Below are 27,158 nucleotides of genomic sequence, written 5' to 3'. Positions count from 1 at the left end.
ATAGAACTAAAAGAAAAAGACAAAAACTAAAATAGTGAGAATAGATAGAAAGATGAAACAGAAAGTGACTTCTGACTATCTCCAATACAGATATAGATACAAATTAAAAGAAAGTTAATCTCTTACCACTAATTAATCCAAATTCACATTATTTCTATCAACACAAACCATCTAATCATTAAAACCCACAATCCAAGACTCATTTTTTTCCCACACAAGCACGTAATCTAGGAAGGGTTGCCATGAGGAGACAAATTTAGAAACAGTACAGTATTATCTCTTATTAATGCTGTTAACTTCGCCATTTGAGCCAAGTCCGTTAGTCTGATGATCCGTTCTTCCACTGTGGATCCTTCCATAGCCATGGGGTATCTTCAATGTGCTGGTTTCTTGTGACTTGTCGGCTATCCACCCATATCCTATCACTTCTATCATTTTTTTTCTTACTGTATTTTCTATATTCTGCTAAAGGTGTATTTGTTTCAGTTTTATAGAAATATTTTTTCTTCTTTCTTGAAATTATAATAAATGATTATTAGGGAATATAGGGACCAGCCCCTGCACGTTTCCAGGGTTTCCATCTTTGAAGCACGCTGGGAGAATAGGGTTAAGCGGAGTCTAAAGACGCAGGAGCCTTGGGCCCACCAGATGCTCCTGAAGCATAAATCTCAGCGTCTTCCACCACTGGCCTTTCTGGCGAAGACTCTGGGGATTAAATTTCAGCAGCATCCCGTGGGAACATGGGTTTGTTAAACAAGTAAAAGACACATAACTGTTGGCTTGGAAAGATGTTCTGTTGTTCCAGGTTGATGGGCATTCGTCCCACCATCATCTGTACCCATAGAAACATCTCGCCAACAACTTCCCCATGAAAACCAAAAATTCCTTAGGCGCCTCTTCTGTTTGATGGAGAATCATCTGCTTTATTTCAGGTTTCACCTCGGTCAAGGTTTGCCAGCAAGGCTGTTGCCCGAGCATTTGCTAAGCTCCTCTTCTGCCAATGGTGTGGACTGGATTTACACTTACACCAGTTCTTTGTAGATTTGTCATGTTTAACTTGCATTCTGTTCATTTAATGGCTCTGATTTAAGTACTGGGGCTGTGCAGATCTCCAGGTCCGAAGGCCCAAATGTAATTTTGAGCTTTCCTGGGTGTGCCTATTGCACTTGTTGGGAAGATCTGAACCTGATCTTGGGATCCGAAGGGCTTAGGAGCCCAGGAAAAGATGCAGGTGATCTAAGGTGTTCCTGACAGGTGCAAAGGGCACACCATGCATGTTCCGAATCACATTTGCCCTGCAAATCTGTCCAGCCCAATTAAGTTCATTTAAATTTAACAGAGTGCCTTTGGTAGATGCGTGTCCATTTAAATATGCTAAATAAATAAATTAATCCAGCTCTGCATCCTAGAGTAAATATAAGGTGCTACCTCACAAATTTATGTTGCCAGAGATACTTAGAGATGCAGTTCTGCTGATTTTTTAAAAACCTTCCTTTGTCTTCTTAGAGAATAATTTGGAGCCCCAAGTGCACCGTAGTTTAAAACGTAACAAAACAAAAATCATGTGTTTGTTTAAAAAGTCCTCCCTGGAATGCAAAGTGCTCAGAATGAAAAGCCAATAGATTGTGGGAGGCTCTGGGCTCGAATATCGTTGCAAGAAACCAAGAGATTTTAAAGCCAGAATAACCTGCTTAATAAGACGTTAGGACGAGAAGAATTTTATTTAAAAAATTAAATATCTTCTTACGATTCTACAAAATTGGGCCACACAACAAAACAGATTAGAATAGATGTTTAAAAATAAAAAGGAAATGGGATTTCCTTCGGTGAAGCTTATTCTAGCAGAGATCAGGCAGCATTAAGGGAGTAAGTGGCCCAAAATCCTTTTGTGGTCTTTTTTTTTAACTTTGCAGCCTCACCTAAAAAGTGCTCCCCATCAGAGCACTGACCCTGCTTAGCTTCCACGTCCAGATGCATCTGGGTGCAAAGTCCTTTAAAACTCTTCTTATTTAGCTTTTGAAGAAGTCTGCCGAGTTGGCAACATTCTTATAAAAACCAGTGCAAGCAATAATCTCCAAATCAAAGTGGTGGAGGGTTCCAGGCTAACTGTCCCCAAATGCTCAGAAGTAATTTGGGAGTGCCTGGGATGTTCTGAGCTGCGAGAGGAGACAGGCGGTGGCTATCAGCGTCTGGGGACTGGCCACTCCAGGCTGGGCAGCTGGTGTGCAAAATCGCAAACAGGTTCTCTGGCCCCCAATGGCTGGGGAGGGGATTCTCCATGAAGCCCCCTGACATGCAGGCTGGTATTCCAGTTCACTTCATCCCTTAGGGATTCCTCCCGCTCCCCAGATAAAAAGCTTGAAGGGTGACACCGCAGCCCACCTCCTCCTGAATTAGGCGATGCAAACAGTTCTTGGTATTCCAAGTGAGCCCATGGCAAAGATTGCCATAAAGGAATTGTAAGACACGGTTTGATCCACGCAAATGCTACGCCCTAGCTCACACTCGCATCACATCCTTGATTCTAGCTCGATGGAAGTTCTGGCCCGCAATGCTTGGGTTCCCACAATACTCTGAACCGTTTCGTCCCAGCCTAAGATCTTGTGCAAATCTAGCCTATATGCTGAGAAGCGCTAGTACAGGTGTGCGAGAGTGGTGTCCCTGCAGCCCTCCTCGTATGCCAGCCACAGCTCCCAGAGCCATACCTGCCTCTTCTGGCTGGAGGCGTGATTCAATAGCATCTGGAAGGTCACCGGTCATCCCCCCTTGCCCCCGGCAAAGGAAAGCCAGCTCAGGTCTTTGGAGGCTGTCCAGCCTCGCCAGGGCATGGAGGAAAGGGAAAAGGTGACTTTTCATTTTCTGCTTGATGGGGGTGCTGTAAAGGCTTAGAAGTCCCAGCAGCACCTTGGCAGGAATCGGTCAGCCCACCAGCAAGGGGCACGCTGATGGCCTCGCACGGGGCTTGTGTCTCTGAGAAGGAGGGCAGCTTCCCCGTCCCCTCACTAGTGCTCCAAACCTCACTGGCCCCCCAAATTCCCTTCAGGTTTCCTAGCTGCCTTGATTAGCAGGGGTGAGGCTGCTGAGGGGGAAAGCAAAAGACACCAGGGCTCACCTTGGTCCAGAGCCAGACACACCTGCCTCATCTGATGTCGTATTTCACCAACATCAGTTTTCAGCCTTAAAAAGAAAACGAGAGAGAGAAGCAATTTTCAGCCGTGGGTCATTCCAGAGTCAGAACCAGCAAGTTGCAGGACTCCTTTCCTGCCAGAGCCTTACCCACACCTGGGTGACAGAGTGGGGGATACATGGGGTCCTGCAGAGGCCCCCCATATTGGAATGTGGCTGAGATACCAGGATGGATTCTCTGGGAAGGCAAGGCGCCAACAATGAAGATTCCCAGTTCTGGGACACCAAGATGCTCGGAGGGCTCCATCTGAGATTTTGAGAACACGCCATGAGCACACTTGCAGTGGAGCTGCAACTGTGGGCACAGCGGCTCCCCCAGGATCCATTCTCTGGGCCGCCCCCAGGGCAGTTGGTCCTGCTCCTCTTCCTTCCTGGTTTCCCCTCACTGCCTTTCCGGGGGAAACACTTCCAAACCTGGGCCTGTTCTGCAGCCCCCTCCCCCCTCTTTTTCTCTGGAGCCGGTGGGGAGCCAAGTAGCATTCTGGGAAATAGAAAGGATGCTACAGGGTGGGATTTTGTTTGCAACATGCCAGCTCTAAATTTATTCTTTAAATTCAATTAATTTATGTAAGTGAAATTAATTTATAAATTAATTAAAGTCAGGTGAGACAGGTGACCTAGTGAGCACTAAGGAGAGTGCCAACTCTGTTGCCAACTACAGCATAAGTTAATTTAATTCCACCTTCTGAGGACAGAAAAAGCGTGCCGATATTGGAATGAAGAAGCCTGGCATCGTGTCCCCTCCCCATCTGGTTCTTTCAGGTGCTGAAAATCCTCACCGCCCAACACTTCCCTTGCTCGCAAGAGAAGAGACTCTTCCAAAAACATATTTTAAAAAAAGTTGAGGTGGAAAAACAGCAAATGTTTTTTGCTTCTGCCCGCCCAGTCTGTCTCCAGCAGAACTGCCTCCTTCGAGGCTGAGACACTCTCAGGGCTGCGCTGACCTTTGACAACCAGAAGCATCCGGGGGCTCTGTTTTCACCTGAAGACCGATGACTCCCGAATCTCAGAATTGCAAGAGAAAACAGTGCAGTGATAAGAGCACTTCAGCCATAGTAGGAAGGTGCCCTCCGGTCCCCATGCTTTTTTGAACCACTGGAAACCCCTCCACTCCTGGTAATACCACTGATATTTGGGGGCAAACTGCTGTATGACAGAAGTAGACATTCCCCCCCCCCCAAAGAAAGAACAAGTGAAGCCAGTTTGTCACGTCTCAAAGAAGTATAATGCCTGTTTTAGTTAAAACTTCCATGAACTATCCTGCATATGAGAATGCTGTAGCTATTTTGGGATGGTTTGTGCTCAGACCGAAACATAAGGAAAAGGGAAGGGAAGGGAAGGGAAGGGAAGGGAAGGGAAGGGAAGGGAAGGGAAGGGAAGGGAAGGGAAGGGAAGGGAAGGGAACGGAGGAAGGAAGGAAGGAAGGAAGGAAGGAAGGAAGGAAGGAAGGAAGGAAGGAAGGAAGGAAGGAAGGAAGGAAAGGTGCCACCCGACAGAAGTATGGAGAGGGGAATAATGGCGGGGCGGGGCTGGGCGGGGGAGAGAAAGGGAGTCAAGCTCCCCTCAGCCAGGGCTGCTGCAGCACCAGAGGGAAGACCCCCTTCCGTCCCCCAAAGCCAGTTCCCAGAGGAGTCTAAAAGCTGCGGGCCCAATTTATAAATCCCCGACGGGATGCCGAGAAAAGCAGAGCACGAAGCAGGCTGCCTTTGCTCCCGGGAAACGGGGACAGGCTGTCTGCTGACTCTATGTTTGCAGATCAGACTAAAGCAGGCGTGTTCTAATTGCATTTCAAATGCCTAACAGAGAGCCACCTGTTCCCATTTAAAATAAATTGTCATTTCCCGCAAGAGAGAGGGAGAGAGAGACGGGGCCTCTTTCATCGGCTCTGCTTTCTTGTGTGGCCGTCGTTGTGCAGCCCACACGGATGCAGCCGCCTGTGGCTCGATCCATCACGGATTCAGGACCAGCTGCTCTGAGAAAAGGTTGTCCGCGCAGAGCCGAGATGTCTGCCAAGTGAGAAGGCGGCTCTGAGCCGCGAGGTGGCTGGGGGTCTTGCGAGAGACCTGGGGAGCCAGTGGCCCCCAGGACCCTCTGAGGAAAGGAGCAGCGCTGGAGGGGAAGCCTGCAAAGTTGCCTCCAACGCAGAAGAGCAACTTCAGCAAAGAGCGCCCTTCTCCCGAGCCCGCTTGGCTTTCTGCCTCCCTTTTTTCCTCCTTTCTGTGGCTTTCCTTCGGAACTAATCCGGGGTCCCAGAGGAAGCAGCTGGACTCAAATTGCCAGGCAGACGGGGTCACCCCTCTCGCTGGAAGCAGCGGCAGGCTTCCTTCCAGGCCCTGCGCCCATCTTGGGGCAGCAGGTGTGTGGACAGAAGGGGACATCGGTAGGGGAGCGATGGGATTAGGATGAGGGTTCAAGTCCTCCCTCAGCCATGAATGCTCCCTGGGGGCTTCAGGCCTGCCACATTCTCTCTGCTCAACCCACCTCACAGGATGGTTGTTGGAAGAATCAAAACAGAAGGCAGAGGACTGCCCACCTTGAGCTCCCGAAGGAAAAGCAGGATATAAATCAACAGATGAATTAAAAAGGAAAATAACTTGATTGCTTCCAAATTATATCAACAAAGTAGATTCTAGTATCTGCCCTGAGTGATGGGGGGGGGGGGACACTCAATTTTTTCCCCCTGTTGAGCATTCTGGTTTTTTCCCACTGTTTTGTGGATGGAAAGGTAAAGTCCTTTGTGTCCTGCTTGACTCCTGTGACTTTGAAAATGCCTGTAGTTTTCCTTGCAGCCCCACTAAGTGTCCCTTGCACTTTCTGGTCAGCCTACAGCCCTTTGAATAAAAAAGTTTCTTTGAATAAAAAAAGTGCCAGTACCTGGGATATTGGGGGCCATCTTCCCACCTCTCAGGTCTCCGTAATTTCAATCCCCAGATGAATGAGAGAACCCACCTCTCAGCCACACAACATTAGATGAGACTCATATGAGATGGGTACTCGTGGCTCTCCTGTTGATCAGGTTGTGCAAATCCAACCATTACCTTAAGCCAGAAGATAGTTTGGGTATGGTGTGTTATATGAACATAGCAGTTATGTTTCACTAACCCAGGTTTAAGGTCAAGCATGTGGTGTGAACCCAGCCAACATGTACCGTAAAGAAAGAAGCAGAGCCTGTAACAAGGTCCTGAGCAAACAGGCAAATCTTTCTAAGAGACCCAACAGTACAAGCTGAACAGTTAGTGTTTGATGGCATCTCTTCCAACAAAGTGGAGAGGGTCTAAAGAGAGAAACCTACTGGTAGCCCAGAGTAGCCGAGTTTGCACCACACATTTAACCTGGTTATTGAATCGATCCCTTTTCTGGGTCAAAATACTGAATTGTTATCTAATCCAGGAGTCTGGATTGGCCCAAGGATTCAAAAACAATCACCAGGCTTTCCTACTGAGTGAACACGGCCACAGTCTTTTCACTGGCCAGGTTCAGTGCATCCCGTGAATGTGAGATTAAAGAGTCTGCTTCCCTTGGAAACTGAAGCAGAGACTTCTCCACGTGGAGACCCAGGGAGTCCTTAGCTGCTTCTGGACAGCGGATACAGTGGCATTCCTGTTCTTTTCCTGAGCTTTATCAGTGCAGAGGGCTCGTTAGTGCCCTCCACCACAAAAGGAGCAATCACTTGGGATTGTGAGGACAGCCACAAAGCGCTTCCGCCATTCCAAATGTCCCCATAGCCACAGAATCTGGGAATCACTGCTCTGCTGCTTCCAGGGCAGATGAATAGGATTCTGTGCCCCGAAAGAGTGCCATGATTTCATCGTTCATTCATTGTTGGAATGACCACAGAGGTCATTTTCTCCAACCCCCTGCTCAGTCCACAATCCGTGACACCAACCTCTGGCCAATGACCTCCGACCTCCGCTCCAAACTCAAGTTCATGGGGCAGCCTGTTCCACTGCCTGAGAGCTTGTACAGTCAGGAAGCACCTCCTGATGTCTAGCTAAACCTCCTTCCTGCACTTTTACCCCTTGGGTTTGGCCCTGCCCTCTGGGGCAAGAGAGTAACTCCACTCCTTTGGTGCGGAGAGACCTTCACGTAGTGGAAGGTGGGACTCAGATCTCCCCTCGGTCATCTTGTCTGCAGGCTAAACGTTCCCACATCTTTTAATGGTTCCTCGAGGGGCTTGTCTTCCATCCCCTTCCCCATCTTGCATTTTGACTGTTGAGGCAGAGTGACTTTCTCCTCCTCATGGCTGTGAGCCTGCAATGCCAGTCTTGACTAGGAGATGGCACCAAAGGCCAGCACAACCTTCATGAAACACAGAAGCCAGCCACTGTCCTTACAGCAGCTGGTCTGCAAGGATGACTCTTGAGCTGGCTTCACGAAACATGTTTATCTTGGTTGCAGAATTAACTAATGTGGTTGGTTTGCAGAATACATCGAACCAAATGGGTTGCACAGAATCACTAAGCCACGAAAACCATCATCATCCAAGTTAAAAGCAAACGTGTGAATTCAGCCACTGGACCTTTAACTTGAGACACAGAGGGCGAACACAATCATGTTTCCACCTGCCAAGATCAACTGAACAATTGACTGGATTTTTAGGGGTGGGGGAAACTGTTTTTGTGACCAATCCTCTATAAAAGAAAAGCGGGGGGGGGGGGCAGTTCTTTTGTGAGATTCTGACAGAATCTTTTGTCCTTGACAATTGCTGTGTCTGGAGCAACCTTCAGGTTTCAGGTATTGACCCCACTGGTGTCAGCAGGAATAGTTCCCAAGAGCTGTAGGTGGCTGGTGCCTTGTTTCTTTGGCTCTGGCATAATGGGGAGTGGGCAGAAGTTTGGGAGGGGACCCCTCTCCCCATTCAAGTGCCAGGGCGGCAGTGGTGGTTGACCTGAACGCAGAGCCTCTCTGCCTGAAAACCCAAACGTCCAGGGGACCTGGGGACCTGCCCGCAGGTTGCACCCCGCAGATCGAATGGCTGCGGTCGTTCCCTGGGTCTCCGTGCCCGGACAACGAACGCCAGGCACGAGCAACACCGGCTGAGTTCGCTCATCGGGCAAACTCGCCGCAGAAGGCCCGGGCTACGGCCCCAGTGGCCGGCTGGCCGCAGCTAAGCCACGAACGCGCAGCCAGCCTGGCCGGCAGCCCGCTCTGGCGCGGGACGCTTTCCCGTGGGGAGGGAGGAGACCCTCGCTCCTCCCCGGAGCCCCCGGCTGTGCAGGGGCGGGGGCCGGGGGCCGGGGGCCCGGAGGCAGAAGGCTGCTGAGGGCCAGAGCCCGGGCCGGGGCGAGGGGCGCCTGCGGGGCCCGGGCTGCCGGCTTGCTTCCCAAGGCGAGCAGGCGAAACGCGGGGGCGGCACCGGAGGGCAGAGCGGCGCTTGGAGAGTTGTGCAGCGGGGCGGGGCGAAGCTCGGGGCCGCCTGGGGCCGGAGAGAGCCGAAGGCCAGCGCGGCGGGCGGCGGGCGTGCAAGGGGTCCCCCGGCTGCGACGGCGCGGAGAGGCCGGAGTCTGGGGCGGGCTCGCTCGCTCGCTCGCTCGGGCCAGCGTCGGGCCCGCTCCCTGCCGCGGCCGCGAGAGGGCAGCAGAGAGCGGCGCGAGCCCGGCGGCGGCGGCGGCGGCGGCTCCAGCTGGCCTGACATCAGCTGCCGCCCGGCCGGGCTCCGCCTCCCAGCCCCGCGCGCGCTGCCGGCGGGCGGGCGGCCGAGGTGAGGTGGGGCGGGGCGGAGCGGAGCGGGCGCGGGGCCGCCGCTGCCGCTGCCGCTGCCGGAGCCGCCACTCGCCGGGCGCAGCGCTCCAGCCCCAGGAGCTCCGGCCGTCGCGGCGGAGCGGGCCGGCGGCGGGCAGGCGCGGGCGCGGGCGCGGGCGGCTCTCTCGCGGCGGCTGCGGAGCGGCGGCCGGGCGGCCATGGGCCGGGGCCCGCGGAGCGGCGCTCCGGGCGGCCGGCGGGGCGCGGCGCCCGGCCCCGCGGGGCGCGGGCAGCCCGGCGGGGCATGAAGGCGGCGGCGGCGGCGGCGGCGGCGAGGAAGGGGCGGCGCGCCCCGCCGGGACCATGTCGGTGCCGCTGCTGAAGATCGGCGTGGTGCTGAGCACGATGGCCATGATCACCAACTGGATGTCGCAGACGCTGCCCTCGCTGGTGGGGCTCAACACCACCCGGCTGAGCGCCGCCTCGGGGGGCACCTTGGACCGCAGCACCGGCGTGAGTCGCGCGTCCTCCGGGCCGGGCGGGGGTCGCGCTGGGCCTCCGCAGCCATCCGTCAAGGTCCGCCCGAGCGGCCAGCGCCGCAGCGCGGCGCGGGGCGAGCGGACGCGGGCGGGCGAGCGGCTGCGGGGCGGAGGGGCGGTCCGGAGAGGTCCGCGCGGGAAGCGGGCGGCGGGGAGCTGCGGGGAGACGCCGGGTGGGCGCCGGCGGGTGGGCGGGCGGAGCGGCGCCTCCGGTCGCTGAGTTGGTGCGACGGCGACGGCGACGGCGACGCCCCAGACGGTGGCGAGGACGGCGGGCTGCCGTGCTGGGAGCCCGGTGGGGCCGCGCCCGCCCTCCGCCCTCCGCCCTCCGCCCTCGCCCGCAAAGTTTTAGCGCAGCCGAAGCCGCGGCGGCGAGGCACCCCGGGGCTGGGCGGGCGGGGCGGGCTGCGGGCAGCGCCCCTTGCCCGGAGCGCTGGCCCTTCTCCGGCCCTTCGCGCCTGCCTTTCTGTCGCCCACCAACGGCCGCCTCGACGCCCTCCCAGTTCGGCGGGATCGGTCGTGGGAAAAGCTCCGCAGGAGCGGCGGGTGAAGAAACGCATGAAGCGCGCCCCCCCTCCCCCCTCGAAAGGAGGGAAGCGGCGGGGGGGGCGGTAGGAGGAGGCGCCTCCCGGGACACTTTTCGGCTTCCGAAGGAGCGGCCCCTCGTGCGGGAACGAAGGTGGAGGTGACCCTAAGGGGGCGGTGGGAACGGGGGGGGGGGCGGCTGGGCAGAGCAGAGCAGAGCAGCGGATCTGCCCGTCGTGAGGAGGCCAGCTGGGAACCGTTTTGAATGGAGGAGAAATCAAAGTTCCTGCATCAAAATCTTTAGGAGTGCGTTAAACAAAGGAAGGGGGGACATGGCGCAAAAATGTTTGGAAGACTAAGGGACCTCTTACGGAAGATGCCAGGTGAATCGAGAGGTGTGGAGGGGGGACGTGGCACCCCCATTTTCTTCCACCTTTCTGCTAAGGTCAAGTCCCCTCCACCCAAAGAAACTTCTGTGCTGCGTCCCTCATTGCTTCTTAAGCGGATTTTATCCATCTAATTCCTCCAAGGGTCCTCTGGAGGATTTCAGAGAAGGAAGGGCTGGTTTGGGTGGAGACAGGTCTGTTCCCTTTTCCAGCTACAAGTTATGTGGTTTAGATGCAGATGTGCTTCACTACCTGCTGATTTAGGAAAAAGGATACTTTTTAATCATTATATTCAGACTGCACTTTGTCTTTACTTTTCGTCTTCCAAATAGAGCGACGAAAGGGAGTTTGGCCAAACAAGCTGTTTGGTGGCTTTAGGCAATGGGAAAGAGAGAGGTTCTGGGTGGACAGAGAACAAGGGGGGAGGGGGCTAAAGGGCGGAAGCCCAGACCCCCCTCAGCACTGACGGGACCCACAGAGGCTGCTCCTCGGTCATGCGTTTGGAGTCCGTTGGCCACCTTGTGCTGAGCTCTGTAACCTGTGGGACCGCAGGGGAGGGAGGGGGGCGCAGCGGGTGAGCCCCTGCTGGGAGTGAGGCCAGGAGGGGTGTTCTTGTGGCTGAACCCTTCCACTGCCTTCCTCTTGCCTTCGCAGATGATGCCCAACCAGCCATATGCCTGGGAGCCATGCTCAAGGCCATGGCTTTCCAGTTTATTTGGATTTTTTAAATTGCACAGCCCTTGAGGTCACAGTGCTGCAGAGACCAAAGCACAGGAAGGAAAGCATCGACCGACTGCTTTCTGAGTGGGAACACGTAGAACTGGCTTGCCCTTGCCTGCTTCCTAGGGCTAAGAGAGAGTGACTGGCCAGGGTCCCCCAGCTGGCTTTGTGCCTAAGGCGGGACTAAAAGTCACCATCTCCCTGTTTCTAGCCGTTAACCACTACGCCAAACTGGCTCTCGTGGAATTGCTGGGACTTAAAGTGGTTGGGTCACTCTTCAGCCTCCCCACTGCCTCCTCCGTCCTGCTCTCGCTTCCCTTGAATTCAGCTTGACATCCAAAGTGGATTCGAGGGCTGCTGTGAATGGTCCCCCTTGGAAAGAGTGCCGGTTCCCCTGTGGAACGTTGCTCCCTGGAGAAAGGGGGAGCAAGGACCCCCTGCCTTCCCAGGCCTGCTCCAGCTGAGCGTCCAGCAGCTGCCAGCAAGGGCACGGGTGGGATTGACAAGCGGGCACCCAGCAGCATCCCAGAGAGCCGGCAGGTTGGCTTTCCCTGCACAGGAGGGGAAGCATTTCATTTGGCTGAGCTGTGGGACGGCAGGAACAGGCGAGCTCCCCTTTGACTGGCTCCTTCCCACATGAAGAAGGGATTTGCATTGCTCAGAAGCTTGCTCCACTCCTCTCCTGCTGACCTGGTTTGTCTGAAATAATCCAGACTTTGGGGAACCCCACCTTTAATTGGAACAAGAGCAGCACTGGCTGCAACAGCAAGAGGTTTGGATTAATGTCCACAGCTGTGGTGGTAACAGGAAGTAGCAGCTGAAGGGGTGCAAGAGTTCTGATGTGCTCAGGTGATCGCTGCATAGTAAACAGCCCTGTGCAAAGGGGATATTTCACCTCAATTTGCCGTATCACAAACTGCGAGCCCCAGTCTTGCCCCAGCCCTCGTCGTCTGCCCCTCCCAGGAATTAGTTCCGTGGGGGGAGAAGCTCTTGGAAGCGGCCGCTCACGTGCCGTTGGACATTTGGAGGCACAGATGGAAAGTCTCCACCCTCCACATAAACACCGTGTGGGTGTTTTTCATAATTGGCTGAGCTAACGGGAATGTTTAAAAGAAAAAGCACGCTTGTATCATGTGCTCTGACAGTGGTGTCTGTCCCTAAAAACCTCCCTGGTTATCTCATGGCAGCATCAAGTTGAGGGTTTCACAGAATCATAGAACGGGAGGGTTGGAAGAGATCTTGGAGATTATCCAGCAGGAACCCACCACTGGAGCACTCCGGAGAGTCGGCCCCCCTCCAGCTATCTCCCTGACCCCCATCCCACACTCAGGCCTTTGTATTTTCCCAGCCATTTGTCCCTGTTGAAACTCATCATGCTGTTTTTTGTCCAACATTCCAATGGGTGGGTTCCTTCTGAATATTGATCCCTAACTCTCGGGGTTGTATTTATGTCATTTGTAAATCTGATGATCGTGTTTTCTAACCAGTCTCCTAAGTCATGCATCAAACAGCCCTGGCCCTGTAACAGAGCCCTGCGGTCCCCACTCCGCACTTCCCTCTCGCGGGATGCCGAGCCCTGGACACACCCTCGCTGTTGCCCGACCAGCTCTGCATCCATCTGATGACTGCATCAACCAGCCCACGTTTTGCCTGCTTCTCCGACAGAAGCTCATGGGCCACTTGGTCAAATGTTTTGCTGAAGTTGAGGTCTACTGCATCTGTCACACTCCCATGGTCACCTGAGGTCAGCCTATCAAAAAAGGAGATCAGGTTGGCATGGAATAATTTATTCCTAATACATCTGTGCTGGCTCCTGCCAGGCGGTGCATTCTTTTCTGAGTGCTCAGAAAAAACCCATTATTTAATCATCTTTTCCAAAGTTTTGCCTGATGCTGGTTGCATGCTGGCCAGTTTGTAGTTACCCTGGCCCTCTTTCTTCCCGTTTTGAAGATAAGACCAAAATCTGGCACTCTCCATTCTCTGGCATTATTCCAGTCTTCCATGATTCCTCTGAGATGACATCCCTCTGACATTCAAGATTCGTTGGCCTCATCCTGGAGACTTGCTCAGGGCAGCCAGGGCCCCTAACCATCGCTTGGCTTACCTTGACTTGCCACTCCCTCCTTTCCTCCGTTCTGCTTAGATCCACCCAGACACAAGTCTCCCTTGGCAGAGAAGATGGCTCTGCCACCATCTCGCCATCGCCCGCTACCGTCCTGCTCTCCTCTCATACCAGCGGCCCGCCAGGCTTGTTTGTCTAAGACCGCCTGGCAGAAGGAACGAGAGGCTATCTGAGCTGGCTTGTATCAAGATAACTGTGGCGTTTCTGAATATTTACAGCCTTCTGGCCAGGGCAGGGCATTTGATTCGGCCCAGAATGGGCAACGCTGATTTCCAGTACTGCTTTAGATCGGGCAGTTCAGGGTGTTCAGAATAGGTAAACCACACCACTGGTGACGACCTCATAGGCAAACCACATCAAACCAGCTTTATCCTTACAAGCAGCCTTGCGAGGCAGGGTGGGCTGAATGAAAGTGACTAGCAAATAGCCGCCATGCCCGAGTCAGAGGAATACCTCCAAATCCAGCCGGAGTTGCTGAATAAGTTCAGCTCAGGAGGCAGAATTTACTGTTGTCTGGTGAGGAGCCAGAGACCCAATTAAGCAAATATACCAGTTGGGTTGATTTATTCCCACCTTAGCTCTGCCGCTGAGCAGGGCATTAGCAGCCGAAGGGAGGCCTGTGCTCTTTGGACACAGGCGCATCAGGTTCTGCGACGAGAGGGAGCTCTGGAGCAAGAGGTCTGGGACGGCCAGCAAGGGCACTCCGCTCCTCTTGTGGCAGTGTGTTTCTGATCGAATGCCCGGCATTCAGCTGTGATTGACACGTGTATTGGACCAAGGTAGGACCCCATCCTGTTCTCTCTGGGACAGTCTCCTCCAACAGTTAGTTGCTCTTTGGTCTTTCTCCTTTGGCGTCGCATCACCGGGATGGCCTCTCCCTGAAGCTGTTCTCCTGTTTGTAACACTTCGCTTGGAGGTTTTGGAAGCCAACTCATTTTGTCTGCACGTAATGGGGCCTTGAGAGGATGCTGCTTGACCTGGGGAGAATTTTACCAAGAGCTGTGAATGGAAATCTCCAAGCTAAAATCCTAAAAGGACTAAAGTGAATACTGGTCTGAAATTGGCCTTTCAGTTTCTAGAAGTTCCCTTCCCCTGCAAAAATGCATTTTCCTAGGTAGCATTGAGCTTCTGTTGACTGAAGGAGCAAAGGAGGCCTTGCTGGGGTTGTTTTGGGGGCACCATTCTCCATCCGTGGGGAGCCTCCCTGGCTACCCAACTCCCTAATCTAAAAAGGCCCTCCAGGGAGCTCTAGGGAGGAGCGGCAGACCCATCCGTGAAACCCCTCAGCGTCTCAACTAAAGGAAGCCTCCTCATTTGTGCCTTGCTGTCCTGCCTCTCCTCCTCTTCCTCTTCTTCCCAGGAACAAACTAGCTATAAGGATGCTTTTAAAGCACTTAATTATTTATGTAGTTATCAAAAATAGACCCTGGAGCCATTCTTTGGAACACAAAGTGCTTGGAAAACCTGAGCAACCTCCAAGCTGTTTTACTGCCATTTTAAATAGTCCTGCAGCAATTTGCAGATGGAAGGAGGGTTGGCGTTGCCCAGATTCCCTTAAGAGGGATCTTGAAAGCGGAGGGGGTGGGCAGCCCTGTGTCCTGCCTCCACGGCTGCAATGGGGCTCTTCCTTAGAGCTGCTTTGACTCACTTTTCCCGTCTGTCAGCCAGGAGCTGTTTCAGCTTAGCCAGCAAGGCCTTTGCCTGGGGAGGGAGAGGGCTGGGCCCCCTTCCTTGCTTCAGTTGTGGGAAAATCCAGTCGGTCAAAGCTTCTCCCAGACAAGCCAGGATGAGTTCACATGTTGGGTGCCGTTGGGCTCCGGTCCCTGCAAAGAGAAAATCTGTGTCACGGAGCCCCTGTGGGGTCTTACGGACAGGGTGAGAAATAGGCCTGCTTCCTCCTCCAGCGGAGTTTCCCACGCAGGCAGGAGGGAGAATCAGAGCATAAAGTGGGTGAAGCCTTCAAAGGGGACACAAGTGCAGAAGGCCGGTAGTTTGGATGCCCCCCAGCCTTGTCGGAGTCCTTTTGCTTTCGGAGTCGGAGCGCCTCATTAGCTGCTACGATTTAGCCCGCGATTCCTCCCGAGTTTTTCTCATGTGGGGATACCCAGAGGCTGGGAAGTCAAACATGCCAGGAGAGGCTGGAAGAGGATCCAGAGCAGTCCGGCAGTGGGCGTTTCCAGCTGGCAGTGCCAGGACCCGGAGGGTTTCTGGGTGGCCACTGTGCTGGGCTGTCCACGCAGCGCTTGGGAATCTGACGGTGCCACGTGTGCCAGGAAAAGCTCATCGCCACGGGCGGGCTCTTCTGTTCAGGGGAGAACTGCTTGTGTCCGTGGGTTCCCGTCCTAACTGGCCCTTCACCACCACCTGCACTGAGCCGGGGCGAGGCCGGTGGCAGAAGGCTCAGCCCAGAATGAAGGTCTCTGGGGACGGAGCGCATCTGGGGAGACTCTGGGGTAGAGGGAAAATGGGGGCTGCCTTCGTGCGCTCTGGAGCTAAGAATCCGAGTTGTAGACTGGGACAGCCCTGTGAGAACCTTGTTTGTCGTGCAGATTCACTCAGGGCCCCCATTCACAGTATGCTAGCCGTGGCCTGCCTTGCAGGAAGGGTTTTTCTGAGATGATGAATGTAAAGAATTTTGAACACCATAGATAATATTACTAATTATTGATTATGTGGAGCACTTCATTGCTTCGTTAAAGTTGCTAACAATTTGTTTTGGAAAGCAATCCGCCACTTCCTCCTCTCCTCCTCTTTCATCTCTGCCCTGTTTCCTGAGCCTTTTCGTTCTTTGCACACTGGCATCTGCCTCACCAGCCTTATGCTCCCTCTCTTGTGTGCCAAACCAGGTGTTGCCTACCAACCCCGAGGAAAGCTGGCAGGTGTACAGTTCTGCCCAGGATAGTGAAGGGCGATGCATATGCACAGTGGTGGCGCCTCAACAGACAATGTGCTCACGGGATGCCAGAACAAAGCAGCTACGGCAGCTGTTGGAAAAGGTAACTTGGTGTTGTGGCTCTGGGACGCAAGCTTGTTTTTTTATTTATTCGATTTATTGAAACGGAGGAACCAGACTGCAGTTGCAAAACTGAGCTGTAGAGTTTGGTATGTGAACTTGCTCTACAGGGTGGGGTTTTCTGAGCGGGTGGGGGTAAACTGTCGCAGCAAAAGTTGAATTTAAGCCCAGAGTTGGGGGCATGGAGTGAAATGCTAGAAGATTTAATGGATTTCAGGACACTGTTAATCAATAATGGCTTCAGTTGATTTATTGGTAGAGTTGGCATTTAAGGTGTCAAATTTTATGTCAGATGTTTGCATTGCCACTAAATTTGGTGGGTTGATTTGCTAGGCTGCAGAATTTGGCTGGAGGTCAAGTCCACCAAAGTCCACTGTGTTATTTCTCCTTTCACCACTTAAATTTTAGATACAACATTTTGGGAAAAGAATGTTTTGATTTTTTTCCATCCACATTTGGAATCTGACTCTTTTAGAGCAAAATTAGTGCCTCTTGTTTGGCTTGGCGGCTCTCGGGTACCCAAGCCGTTGTATGCCAGACACTGACAGCTATCGGTGCTTCCAAATTTGCAGTTTGGAATTCAGTGACGTGGGGGCAAAGTTTGAAATTTCCGAGTAGCCAGGGAATAGTACATGATGCTTTAAAGAACTAGTTTGCAAAGGATATCTATGAGGAGCCACAAAAGGGGTACCCTGGTTGGTTTCAATTAGTCTGTTTCACTTGAATGTTGTGGTGACGAGAACCACAGAAAATATGTTGAAAATTCAAGAGAATTTAATATATATTGGCTAATTAAAACTGAAAAGATCAAAGGCAGTCTGTTGTCCTAAATAAGTCTACCAGGGAGAGGAAGGCATTAATCTCCAATTGGCTCAAACCGCTTTGCTCTTCATTAATTTAATGCTTTAACTAAAAAAAGCACCAACTCCCAAAAAAGACACTCGAGCACCAGCATTGAAAGGGAGGGCTGTGCTTTTTGTTTTCTCCACTGACTTTAAAAGGTTGGGTTTGATATCATCAAACCGTAACAAAAAAGGATGATTTGTGGATTCCTGAGTATATTTTTATATCCATATGATCTATTTTTAATAGCCTCCAGTCCAGAGAGATCAGAAGGATAATATTTGGGATCAAGGAATTCATTGTTTAATTGCTTCCATTGCACAGGTTTTTATGAAATATCATCTCTCCACCCCCACTCCCCAAATTAATTAGATGCTGGCAACTGAACATATCATTATCCTTGGCATTTGGGATACAGTCTGCCAAGATTTGATGAATATGGTGATGTAGTTCTCCCCACCCCCAACCATAATGCATGAAGCCGTCTGACACGTTCGACTTTTTCCAGCAACAAAAGGTTGAGATCTTGGTTGCTGGACCGTGGACTGTTCGAAGGGGTGTGCCATTTCTTCTGCTTGTTTTCCAGGAGAGTGGGGCAGGAGAGTGTCTTTCTTCTGCCCTGGAATGCACCTTCACGGTGGCTCCGTTTTCTTGGTGAGACTTGTAGTTGTGGCTACGCCACAGAAAAATTTCTGAAATTTTTCCAAACCGTTCTGAGCGAAGTGCAAGGAAGGATCTGCATTGGTGCGTCAGAGTTACAAATCGCCTCGTCCTTTGTTCAGAAAGCCTCTGCAGTTATTGGGAATGATAATCGTGCTAGCTCTTGGGCATTTGGGGTGAGAACACAGTTTGGGCTTGGGAGGATCAAGGACTGTGCCTTCCCAAAGGTTAAACTTTTTTAAAGGCGGATAAGCTGAGTTGCAAGATGGCCCCGAAACCCTCCCAAAGCCTGCCAAAGTTGTCATAAATTGCAGTGCTTAATGTAAAAGAAGAGAGATCATATTTAACTTGAATGAAATGTAAATGTAATGGAATTCAAATTCGCTTTGGTCCAAGATGGCTCTCCAGTGCCAGGTGGGCTTCTGTGCCTGCGGACTGCCAGGGCGTGGAATCCCACCTCCCATCCTTCTCCTCCACGCCATTCTTCTGGGGAAGGCCACAGCCAAGCAGACGAGGGGTGGAGCGCCTGCCTTCGTCCCAGAAAACATATTTACTGAAGGAGCCCAAGAAATGCCTCTCCCCCATTGAAGGGGGTCGGTCACATGGGAAGGGAAGCGCCGTAGCTAGGCAGGGGTCCAGGAGCACCAGAACCAAGAGGCGGGGGGAGAACTGCTTCACCACAAGCTCCCCCAGATTTAGCGGTTCTGCCACGCTGTCGTGTGCCTCTGTGATTCTCTTTCTTTTTCTGCTTTTTCCTTCTGGAGATCAGAGCCAGGTGCCTTGTTTGCTTGTTTTCACCATCTGCATGCCAAGAAATGCTTGCCAGAGAATGAAAGGACACGCAGTCCTCACTTAACTACCATTCGTTCAGTGACCGTTCAGAGTTTTGACAGCACTGAACAAATGGTACTTAGGCCTGGTCCTCAAAGTTATGGCAGTTGCAGCACCCCTGCAGTCACGTGATCAGAATTCAGGTGCTTGGCAGCCTGCCTGCACTTACGAGGGCTTATGCAGGGGTACTTCAATTCCCCCCACCCGCCTCCCTCCCTCCCCATCTCTGCCCTTTGGGCCCCCACTGCCCCTGCGGCCCCCAGCTGACCTGCATCGTCTTCTTCCTCCCGCTGCTGATGAGGCGTGCCTGGCCTGGCCTTTGTGGGGGAGCTGCTGGCCGTGCGAGGCCTTCTTCCCGAGCCCCTCAGGAAGGCTGCACACAGCCTTGGGAAGAAGGGCAGGCCAGGCACGCCTCATCAGCAGTGGGAGGAAGAAGACGATGCAGGTCGGCAGGGGTGGCAGAGCGCAAGGCGGCGGTTGTGCAGAACGGAGTGTGGGGCGGCCAAAAGGGCAGCAGTGGAGGGGAGATGGGTGGGGGAATGGAAGTGGAAGCAAGCACGGCAGGGCAGGAGAGGCGTGAAGTCTTGGCCTAACAACCATAACCAGGACTACTGAAACTCTCATTGCTAAGCGATGATGTGATGTTTTGCCCAATGACCGCACCACTTAGTGACTGACATTCCAGTCCCAATTAAGGTTCTTAAGCGAGGACTACCTGTATATTCATTAATTCTGGCTGTTTCCACACTAGTGAATGATAGCATCTTAAAGCCTCATGCAGCCATAGACATAGCTATATATCACGAATGAAGGCAGACTTTCTATTGCTACATGAGGCTATAAGATACTATAAATCACTCGTGTGGAAATGGCCTCAGATTGGCAATGCATGATTGCAAGGCATTTCATGGCCTTTATAATACACAAATGGTTTTTGAGGTGGGGGGGCAGGGGGAGAGAGGGGAAGGAAGAAAGGACGAGAGCAGTTCCAGTTTTTAAAGGTGCCAGTCACCATTTCTTGTTTAAAGTTGGCAAAAATGCAGCCTGGGCAGGAAGAGTTTAACCCTTTGCAGTCGGCACTGGTAAAGCAGGAAGACCAAATCCTGCTGCATTAAGAAGCCACAGAGGTTATGTGCTGAACCACACACTTCAGGCAATCAAGAATTCATGCATGCTTAATTTTCGGTTCATGCCAAGATTGTACATGCAAGTTTAGGACTATGGAACCTATTGAAGAAAACAAGTCCCAGAAACATGGCTGCTTATGCAGCGGCTGTATGTCCCAAATTCTCAGATGCACCGTGATTCTGAGGCATCCAGAGGAGGAGGAGGAGGAGGAGGAGGAGGAGAAGAAATTGTAAAAAATGAAGATGTTTAAAAGAAGTAACAGGTGCTAAATTGCAATGCAGGTAATCCTTGCTTAATGAACATTTGTTTAACAACTGTTCAAAGTTACGACAGTGCTAAAAAGTGACTTACGACCGGTCCTCGCACTTATGACAGTTGCAGCATCCCCGCGGTCACATGATTGCGATTTGGGTGCTTGGCAACTGTTGCACATTTATGATGGTCGCAGAATTGCAGAGTCATGTGATCGCCATTTGCAGTCTTCCCAGCCAGCTTCTGACGAGCAGAGTCAACAGGGAAGCCGACAGGAGGTCACAAATTGCAGTCACATGATGTCCCACTTAATGATTGTGGGAAATTTGCTTAATGACTGCAACCGGGACTGCCAGAACTGCCGTCGCTATGCAGGGCTGTCACATGATGTTTTGCTTAGCGACTGCCTTGCCTAACAATGGAGTTGCTGGCCCCAATTAGGGTCATTAAGTGAGGACTACGTGTATGGCAGATTGTGTGTGAGACAGGCTCTGCATTGAAAAATGCATTACAAATCAAGGCTTGTCTTTGGAGACTGTATGCATCTGTACATACAGTCTGTTTAGAGACAGGGAAACGGAGGGGACATTTTAGCAGTGTTTCAGTGCTCTTTCTGAAGTGCCCATTCAGCATCTTGGTCTCCAGTTTGGAGCACATCACAGAGAAAAGGACAGCCATAGGTGCAGATTTGCAGACATTTGCATGTTCTAATGCATAGGCCTGGATGCAAATTTATCTATAATTATTATAATTGAAAGAGAAGTACCCTCTCTCGCGCCATTGTGAGGAAGCTTGGGCAGATGACCTTTCTACTGCTATTCCCAACGGCTTCTCTTGCCTCCTTCTTCAGAATTTGCATCTTCAGACTGGACTCTGATTACGTTCTTGAATGAACTAGGTATTCTGCATAATCGCACAGCTCCAGTTTGCAATCATAGGATGTCAGGCTTGGAAGGACTTCGCAGATCATCTAGTCCACCCCTCTGCCCTGACAGATGGCCACCCAGCCTTGTTTAAGCACCTCCGGTGAAGGAGAATCCATCGCCTCCTGAAGGAGCCCGATCCATTGGTGAACAGCACTCACCCTTAGGATATTCTTGCTATCCAACCATTCCATTATGTTTCTGAACAATTCTGCCACATCTTCTGTATAACCATCCTTTGGACATTTGTTGACTGCATTACGTCTCCCTGCAAGTCGTCTTCTCTCCAGACTAAACGTACCAAACACGTCCAATTTTTCTCTTAAGTTTTTCCTTCCAGCCCCCTCATTATCTTTGTTGCTCTTCCTTGGACATGCTCCAATGTGCCAGTGTCCTCCCTAAAATGGAGAACTGGGCATAATATTCTAGGTGTGGTCTGGCCAATGCAGAATAGAGACCTCTCTTGACTTTGACACTATACTTCTGTTGATGGGGTTGAGGATTGCATTTGCTTTTTTTACAGTTCCATTATTTATTTATTTATTAATTAAAATTTATTGGCTGCCCAACCCCAGTGGACTCTGGGCAGCATACAAAACGAGAGAAAATATATATTATATATGGGAATGTGAGTGACTTATAACTTGCTGCCAGCTTCCCCATCGACTTTGCTAGTGTGAAGCTAGCGGGGAGCATCAGAAATCTTCCTTCCTTCCTCCCTCCCTCCCTCCCTCCCTCCCTGCCTCCCACATATAATACAGGCTTGTGCTGTTTGCCCTCCCCTCAAGACCCTCAGGAGAGTCCTGGTGAAGCCACCTCCGCCGCCTCCTCCTCCTCCTCAACCAACCCACAGAACTGCCTGCCACTTTGCTGGGTGGAGGTGGAACAAAGGGAGCTGTGGGCCGTGAGGTAAATTGCACTCCCACTCCCTATTCTGGCATGTCCCCACGGGGACATCCTTGAGGGAGGAAGAGGGCTCACCCACCAGCACCCCCCAGCCAGCCCTGCCTCACCAGCAGGCATCCAAGGCACTCCCTCGTCCTTCCCTCAGTGCCAACTGCCATTGAGAGATTTCAGATTTCTGCCTCGTTTCCAAAGCAGCCAATCGCCACTGGCCCGTCAGGCCTTGCCACCAGCCAATTGGGCACAGGGGACAGAGAGAAGTGGGAAAGAGGTCAGGGATATGCCCATGATGATCACATGATCCAGGCTGACTGCAATAGCGCAGCAGTGCTGAAGCAGTCACAAATTTCCCAAATTTCAATCCCGCAGGAGTAATGGGTCCCAGATTTTGGGCGCATTCTGTAAGTTAGCCCATTTGAGGTACCTTGGTTCAAAAATTATCGTCCTACGATGCACCGTTTCACCCAGCCGAATGTTACAGACACAAGAGTTTTAGTAATATATAGATAACTAACACTTTGAATTGCACTTGGAAGCCAATTGGCAGCCAATGCAGCTCACATAGCAGTGGTGAGTCATGGGCACACTGAGAGGTGCCCATTACTGCTCGTGCTGCTGCATTTTGAACCAGCTGTAGCTTCTGGGTGGTCTTCAAGAGCAGCCGCATGTAGAACATATTGCAGTAATCCAATTGTGAGGTGACCAGGGCATGAATGACTGTCTGAAGGGCCTCCCAATTGAGGAAAAGGCGCAACTGGTGCACAAGATGAACCTGTGCCAAGGCCCTCCTGGCTGCAGCTGCCCCCTGCTCTTTGAACAGTAGCTGCAAGTCCAGAAGGTCCCCCAAGTTGCACACCAGTCTTGACTGGGGAAGCGCAGCCCCAACCAACACCAACGACGGTGACAGCCGCAACAGCCATAGCCACTCGGTCTTGTTAGGATTGAGCTGAAGTCTGTTTCACCCCATCCAGATCTGAACAGCCTCCAGACACTGGGTCAGTACATTGACAGCTTCACCATGTTGCTTGAGGTGGAGACGTAAAGCTGGGTATCAGCACGCTGATGATGCTGCACCCCGAACTGGCAGATGACCTCACTGGTGGTTTCGTGTAGATGTTGAACGGGAGAAGTTCATATTCTGCAAGTAGTCCAAGATGCCCAGATCCTTTATAGATGTTCTGCTGCCCAATCTGGTTCTCTTCCATCCTCAACTTGTGCCTCTGGCCATTGAAATTCTTCTTGTTGGTTTCTGCCCGTCGTTCCAGCTTGTCAAGTCCTCTAAAGTAGTTCCTATCCCTTCTATCTTAGCGCCATTGCAAATTGGGTTATCCCATGGTAGCTCAACCAAGTGAGAAAGGGTAACAAACTCCACTCCTGCGCACATTTTTTGCTTTAAGAAACCCCATCCCGGCTCCGTAGCTGGGGAAATCCTGGATATACGCAAACTGCACCCTTTGATCTCCTGGGCAGATTCCAGCAGCCGCCAGCTTTTCAGGTCCTTTCATGGCTGCTGCTGATGGCTGGTTGGAACAAAGGAAAGTGGGAGGGCTGCTCAGTAAAGTCGCCCCTCACATGGGTCCCTCGTGGCATCCTCCTCCCATGCTCTCCATGCGGGGAGACTATGTAGGGTTTTTTGTCTCCCATGTACCGGCATGCCTCTTCTAGTGATCAATGCTGCAGTGATCAAGGCGAGAACGTGGCAGGTGTTTGGCCCCCGTCTCTGCCAGCGGCATGCCTTCTTTCTGCTTCCGTAATCGAGGCCTGTTGGGTGCAACGAATGGCCCAATAATTCCTGTCGGGGGAGAAGCATCCTTCCTAGTCGAGCACAACACGGGCACTTGGAAACTGCCCCCTTCGTGTCTGACAGTGGCTGAGAGGGGCTTTTTTCCATTTTCTCGTGCTGTTTGAAAATTTCTTTCTGGTTTCTCAACGTGATGGCTTTCAGCTGTCTGCCTTATTGGTGGCAGCAGAGGACGTCGTCTTCCTGGCGTTGCCCCTTCTCCAGAGCTGCTTTTCATCCCTCAGCAGCCTCCCTGTCGGCTCACGCTTCTCTTTCTGAAAAAGCCCCTGAAAAGGAGAACGATCTTCACAACGCTGTCCCTGGGGGTCGAAGCTAGGGAGGTGGCAGAGTGCCAGAGAAAGGACTGGGTAGTGCAAGGCCAGACATCCTCGTACACAGCTTGACAAGCTGGTGGCTGAATAACTGCAAGAAAGGCCCACTGTGAGGTTCCCTTCTTTGCAACATTTCCAAAGCACATTTGCTGTCATCAACCTGAATGCTATGGGGAGGAAAAGATGCTGAAGAATTCCTCTTTGCAGACCAGCGTCAGTCATACTAGTGGTGCTGTTCTCAAGAGTTTGCTGAAAAAAGATGTTTGCAAAGCTGCTTGTCCTCTGTTTTGGACAATGTGGATTAAGCAGAAGACCAAAGGTATCAAAGGAATCTACTTGTGCCCAGCACCTCCAGGGCGATTATGCCCCTGTTGTTATCCAGCTTTCCTCCTATGCTTTTCACAACCACTTGACACAAAGCGAAGAGGCTGCCAGATGCTTGCTTCTGCACGTGCCGGCAAGAGCTTGCCCTGCCAATTTCTGCCAATCAAGCAGTTGCTAGAGGTGCAGGGGGGTGGGGGGTGGGCTGGCATGTTGGCAGGAACACATACATGCCAAAGACTGTTAGCAGCCTGAGAGATTGTTTGGACTTCTCCAGCTGATTCTAGATTCTGTAGGATCTAGCAGTGTTGGCGTCTTCCAGGCCCCACCAACCAAACAGTGCTGTGATGGACTGGAATGGTGGGAGGGGAGTAAAGAATGTGCTCTCATCTCCAGAGGAATGAGGAAGAGATAAGCGGAGGAAATTGGCACCTCTCTAAGAAATCCCATCGGTGTGAACTGACTGAGCCTGGGAACTGGGCTTCAGTCTGGGAAGATTCTTGTAAATGGGTTGTAGCTAATAAACCTTGCTGGATAATTTCTGTATGGTCTCCTGGATTTCCTTGGGCTAGGCCTGACAAGTGCCATCTTACAGGATCTGAGAGGTGTCTTCTCTGTTGCCACTCCTGCCCTCTGGCATAGCAGGCCCCTCCCATGTCCATACAGCCCCAACCCCGCTGGCTTTCTAGAGAGCTTTTAAATCCTGGCTTTTCCAGCAACCTTTGTCCAGGGCAATGGATAAGCTGAGAGCAGAGTCTTGTTCGATTCTGCTTGTATTCCCCTGGGGTGGAGTCTTCTTTTTTCTTCTTTTTCATTACTGGCTTCTTTTCTGTCTAGCTTACATAATATGTTTTTACATTTTTTAAAATGCTGCCTTGAGTTGCTTCTGGATTAGGCGGTTTATAAATCAAATCAGTGATGAATGAATAAATAAATTCCAGCGTTCCAGCTGTAACTCATAGCATGATTAGATTATACACATAATATAATAATATAATTATATGTTAATAACAAAAACCTTATCTTCATCCAAGTGCCTTGCTTTCTTTGCTGCACTGAGTAACCATAGTACGTCTCTGCTGTTGTGAAACTATAATACTTCATGCCTACATAGAGTAGATCCTCAGTTTCATGGACCTCAAATTGGTGACCTGCTGTAACACATGCCACCTCAATTTCAGGCAACCACAGACTTTACCCCAGCAATGTTTGTACATTTTATGCACAAAATCCCATTTGCCATTGAATCAACATTCGGCCCTATGTCCCATCAGTCCAATAAATGGAGTGAGTTTCATGTGGCTTATGAGCAGACCAAGAAGGACAGAACTGCAGCCTTTGAGTAGTAAACTGAGCTACAAATCTTGTTGCCATTTTTGCCCCATCTTGCCATGGAAAGTTCAAGCCATGTTGTGCAAGGGATAGGTCTCTTACTACAGAATTGTAAAATCATAGAGTTATGAACTTAGAAGGAACCCCAAGAATCTCCACCACCTCCCATTTGGACTGTTGTAACACACTCTACATGAGGCTGCCCTTGAGTATCCAGAAGCTTCAGTTGGTTCAAAATGTGGTGGCCCACACAGTTTTGTGCAAGCCTAGATTTGCACATGTGTCACCTCTTTTGTGGGACCTGCATTGGTTGCAGGTTTGCTTCTGGGTCCAATTCAAGGTGCTGGTTATTAACTTTAAAGCCCTACATGGCTTGGGCCCAGGTTGTTTGAAGGACCACCTCACCCCAGTTACATCTACCCGGCCCACCAGAGTGGGGAGGCTGGGTATATTGCGGGTTCCTTCAGTGGGGGAGGTACCTCTAGTGGGACTGAGAAGAAGGGCCTTCTCTGGGGTGGCTCCCTCCCTATGGAATATCACTCCCCCAGAGATAAGACTGGCCCCATCCTGATACTTTTCCTGAAGGCCCTGAAGACGTGGTTTTGTCAATGGGCCTGGAGACCCCAGGCTGATACTGAGCCGATCAAATGGTTAATTTGGGTGTGTCTGTTGCCGCCATGGGGGGTGGGGAGTTTAATTGGTTTTTGTATTATGGGTTTTAATTCTGTAAGCTGCCTGGAGTCACCGTGTGTGAGTTGGGCAGCCTTATAAATTTGTTTAATAAATAAATAAAATAAAAATATTCAGTCCAACTCTCTACCATGTTCAGGAAAACCAGTCAAGCTATTCTCAAGAGATGGCTATCCAGCCTCTTCTTAAAAACCTCCAGAGTTAGAGAATCCATGGCCTCCCTAGGTAGACTGTTCTACTGTTGGACAAATGTTACTTTCAGGAAGTTCTTCCTTAGTTTTAAATGAAATCTAGGTAGCTATGACTTGTACCTCATTTCTGCTCCTACTTCCCTTGGCCATGGCAAAGAGTTTTTGACAATCTTCCCTTTATGTGTCTCTTACTGTGGAGTCCTTGGGGTTCTCTGAGCTTGGTTGTTTTCTTGCAAACAAGAAAGAACCCCAAGGACTCCACAGTTCAACCCTGAGCTACACATATTCGCTTTTATTGGTGTCTCTTACTTTAATGGCTGCTTCTCTCTCGGTTCTCCTCCTGACCCCCCACCCCGCACCCGGTTGCTCAACAGGTACAGAACATGTCCCAGTCAATAGAAGTCTTGGACAGGCGAACTCAACGGGATCTTCAGTATGTTGAGAAAATGGAGAATCAAATGAGAGGCCTGGAATCCAAGTTCAAGCAAGTGGAAGAGAGTCACAAGCAACACCTGGCCAGACAGTTCAAGGTAAGTAGACCTCATGGGCTCAGCAAGGAAGGAAGTGCTTTCTTAGCAGAGTTTTTCCAGGGGGAAGAAGGCTGAGGGTCTCTTGGGCACCGTTTCCCAACTGGGGGTTCTCAGAATGGTTGGGTTCCACTCCCCTTGGGGGCTGTACTTGCTCAGAACAATGGTGGCTGGAGCTCAGCATAGAGTCAGAATGGGAAGGACTATGTGAGGCACCCAACTTTAAGACAGCTTGCCTCCCTGAGTTGTGGGTGCTCCATCACTGGAGTTTT

The 27,158-nt window shown here is 51.5% G+C and overlaps 1 protein-coding gene across 4 annotated transcripts in view; it reads left to right on the top strand.

Annotated features, from left to right (window-relative positions):
- Positions 1-27,158, top strand: part of OLFM1 (olfactomedin 1) — a 48,064-nt gene that overhangs the window by 10,167 nt on the left and 10,739 nt on the right. For 2 of the 4 annotated variants that reach the window (XM_088147228.1, XM_088147229.1), the window contains 2 exons: positions 16,007-16,156; positions 26,734-26,889. In XM_088147228.1, the coding sequence (XP_088003354.1) occupies positions 16,007-16,156; positions 26,734-26,889 (306 nt within the window). Of the gene's footprint in view, positions 1-8,894; positions 9,382-10,955; positions 12,809-16,006; positions 16,157-26,733; positions 26,890-27,158 lie in introns of those variants that run through there. The other 2 variants (XM_088147227.1, XM_007436702.3) reach the window with 2 other exon arrangements.

This window comes from Python bivittatus, unplaced genomic scaffold (genome assembly GCF_059951505.1).
Source record: "Python bivittatus isolate LINGU-HERP-01145 unplaced genomic scaffold, Pbiv_v1 ctg000160_np1212, whole genome shotgun sequence".
Lineage (NCBI taxonomy): Eukaryota > Metazoa > Chordata > Lepidosauria > Squamata > Pythonidae > Python > Python bivittatus.
The sequence above is the reverse complement of the archived record's forward strand: the minus strand, read 5'-3'. Positions and strand labels throughout refer to the sequence as shown.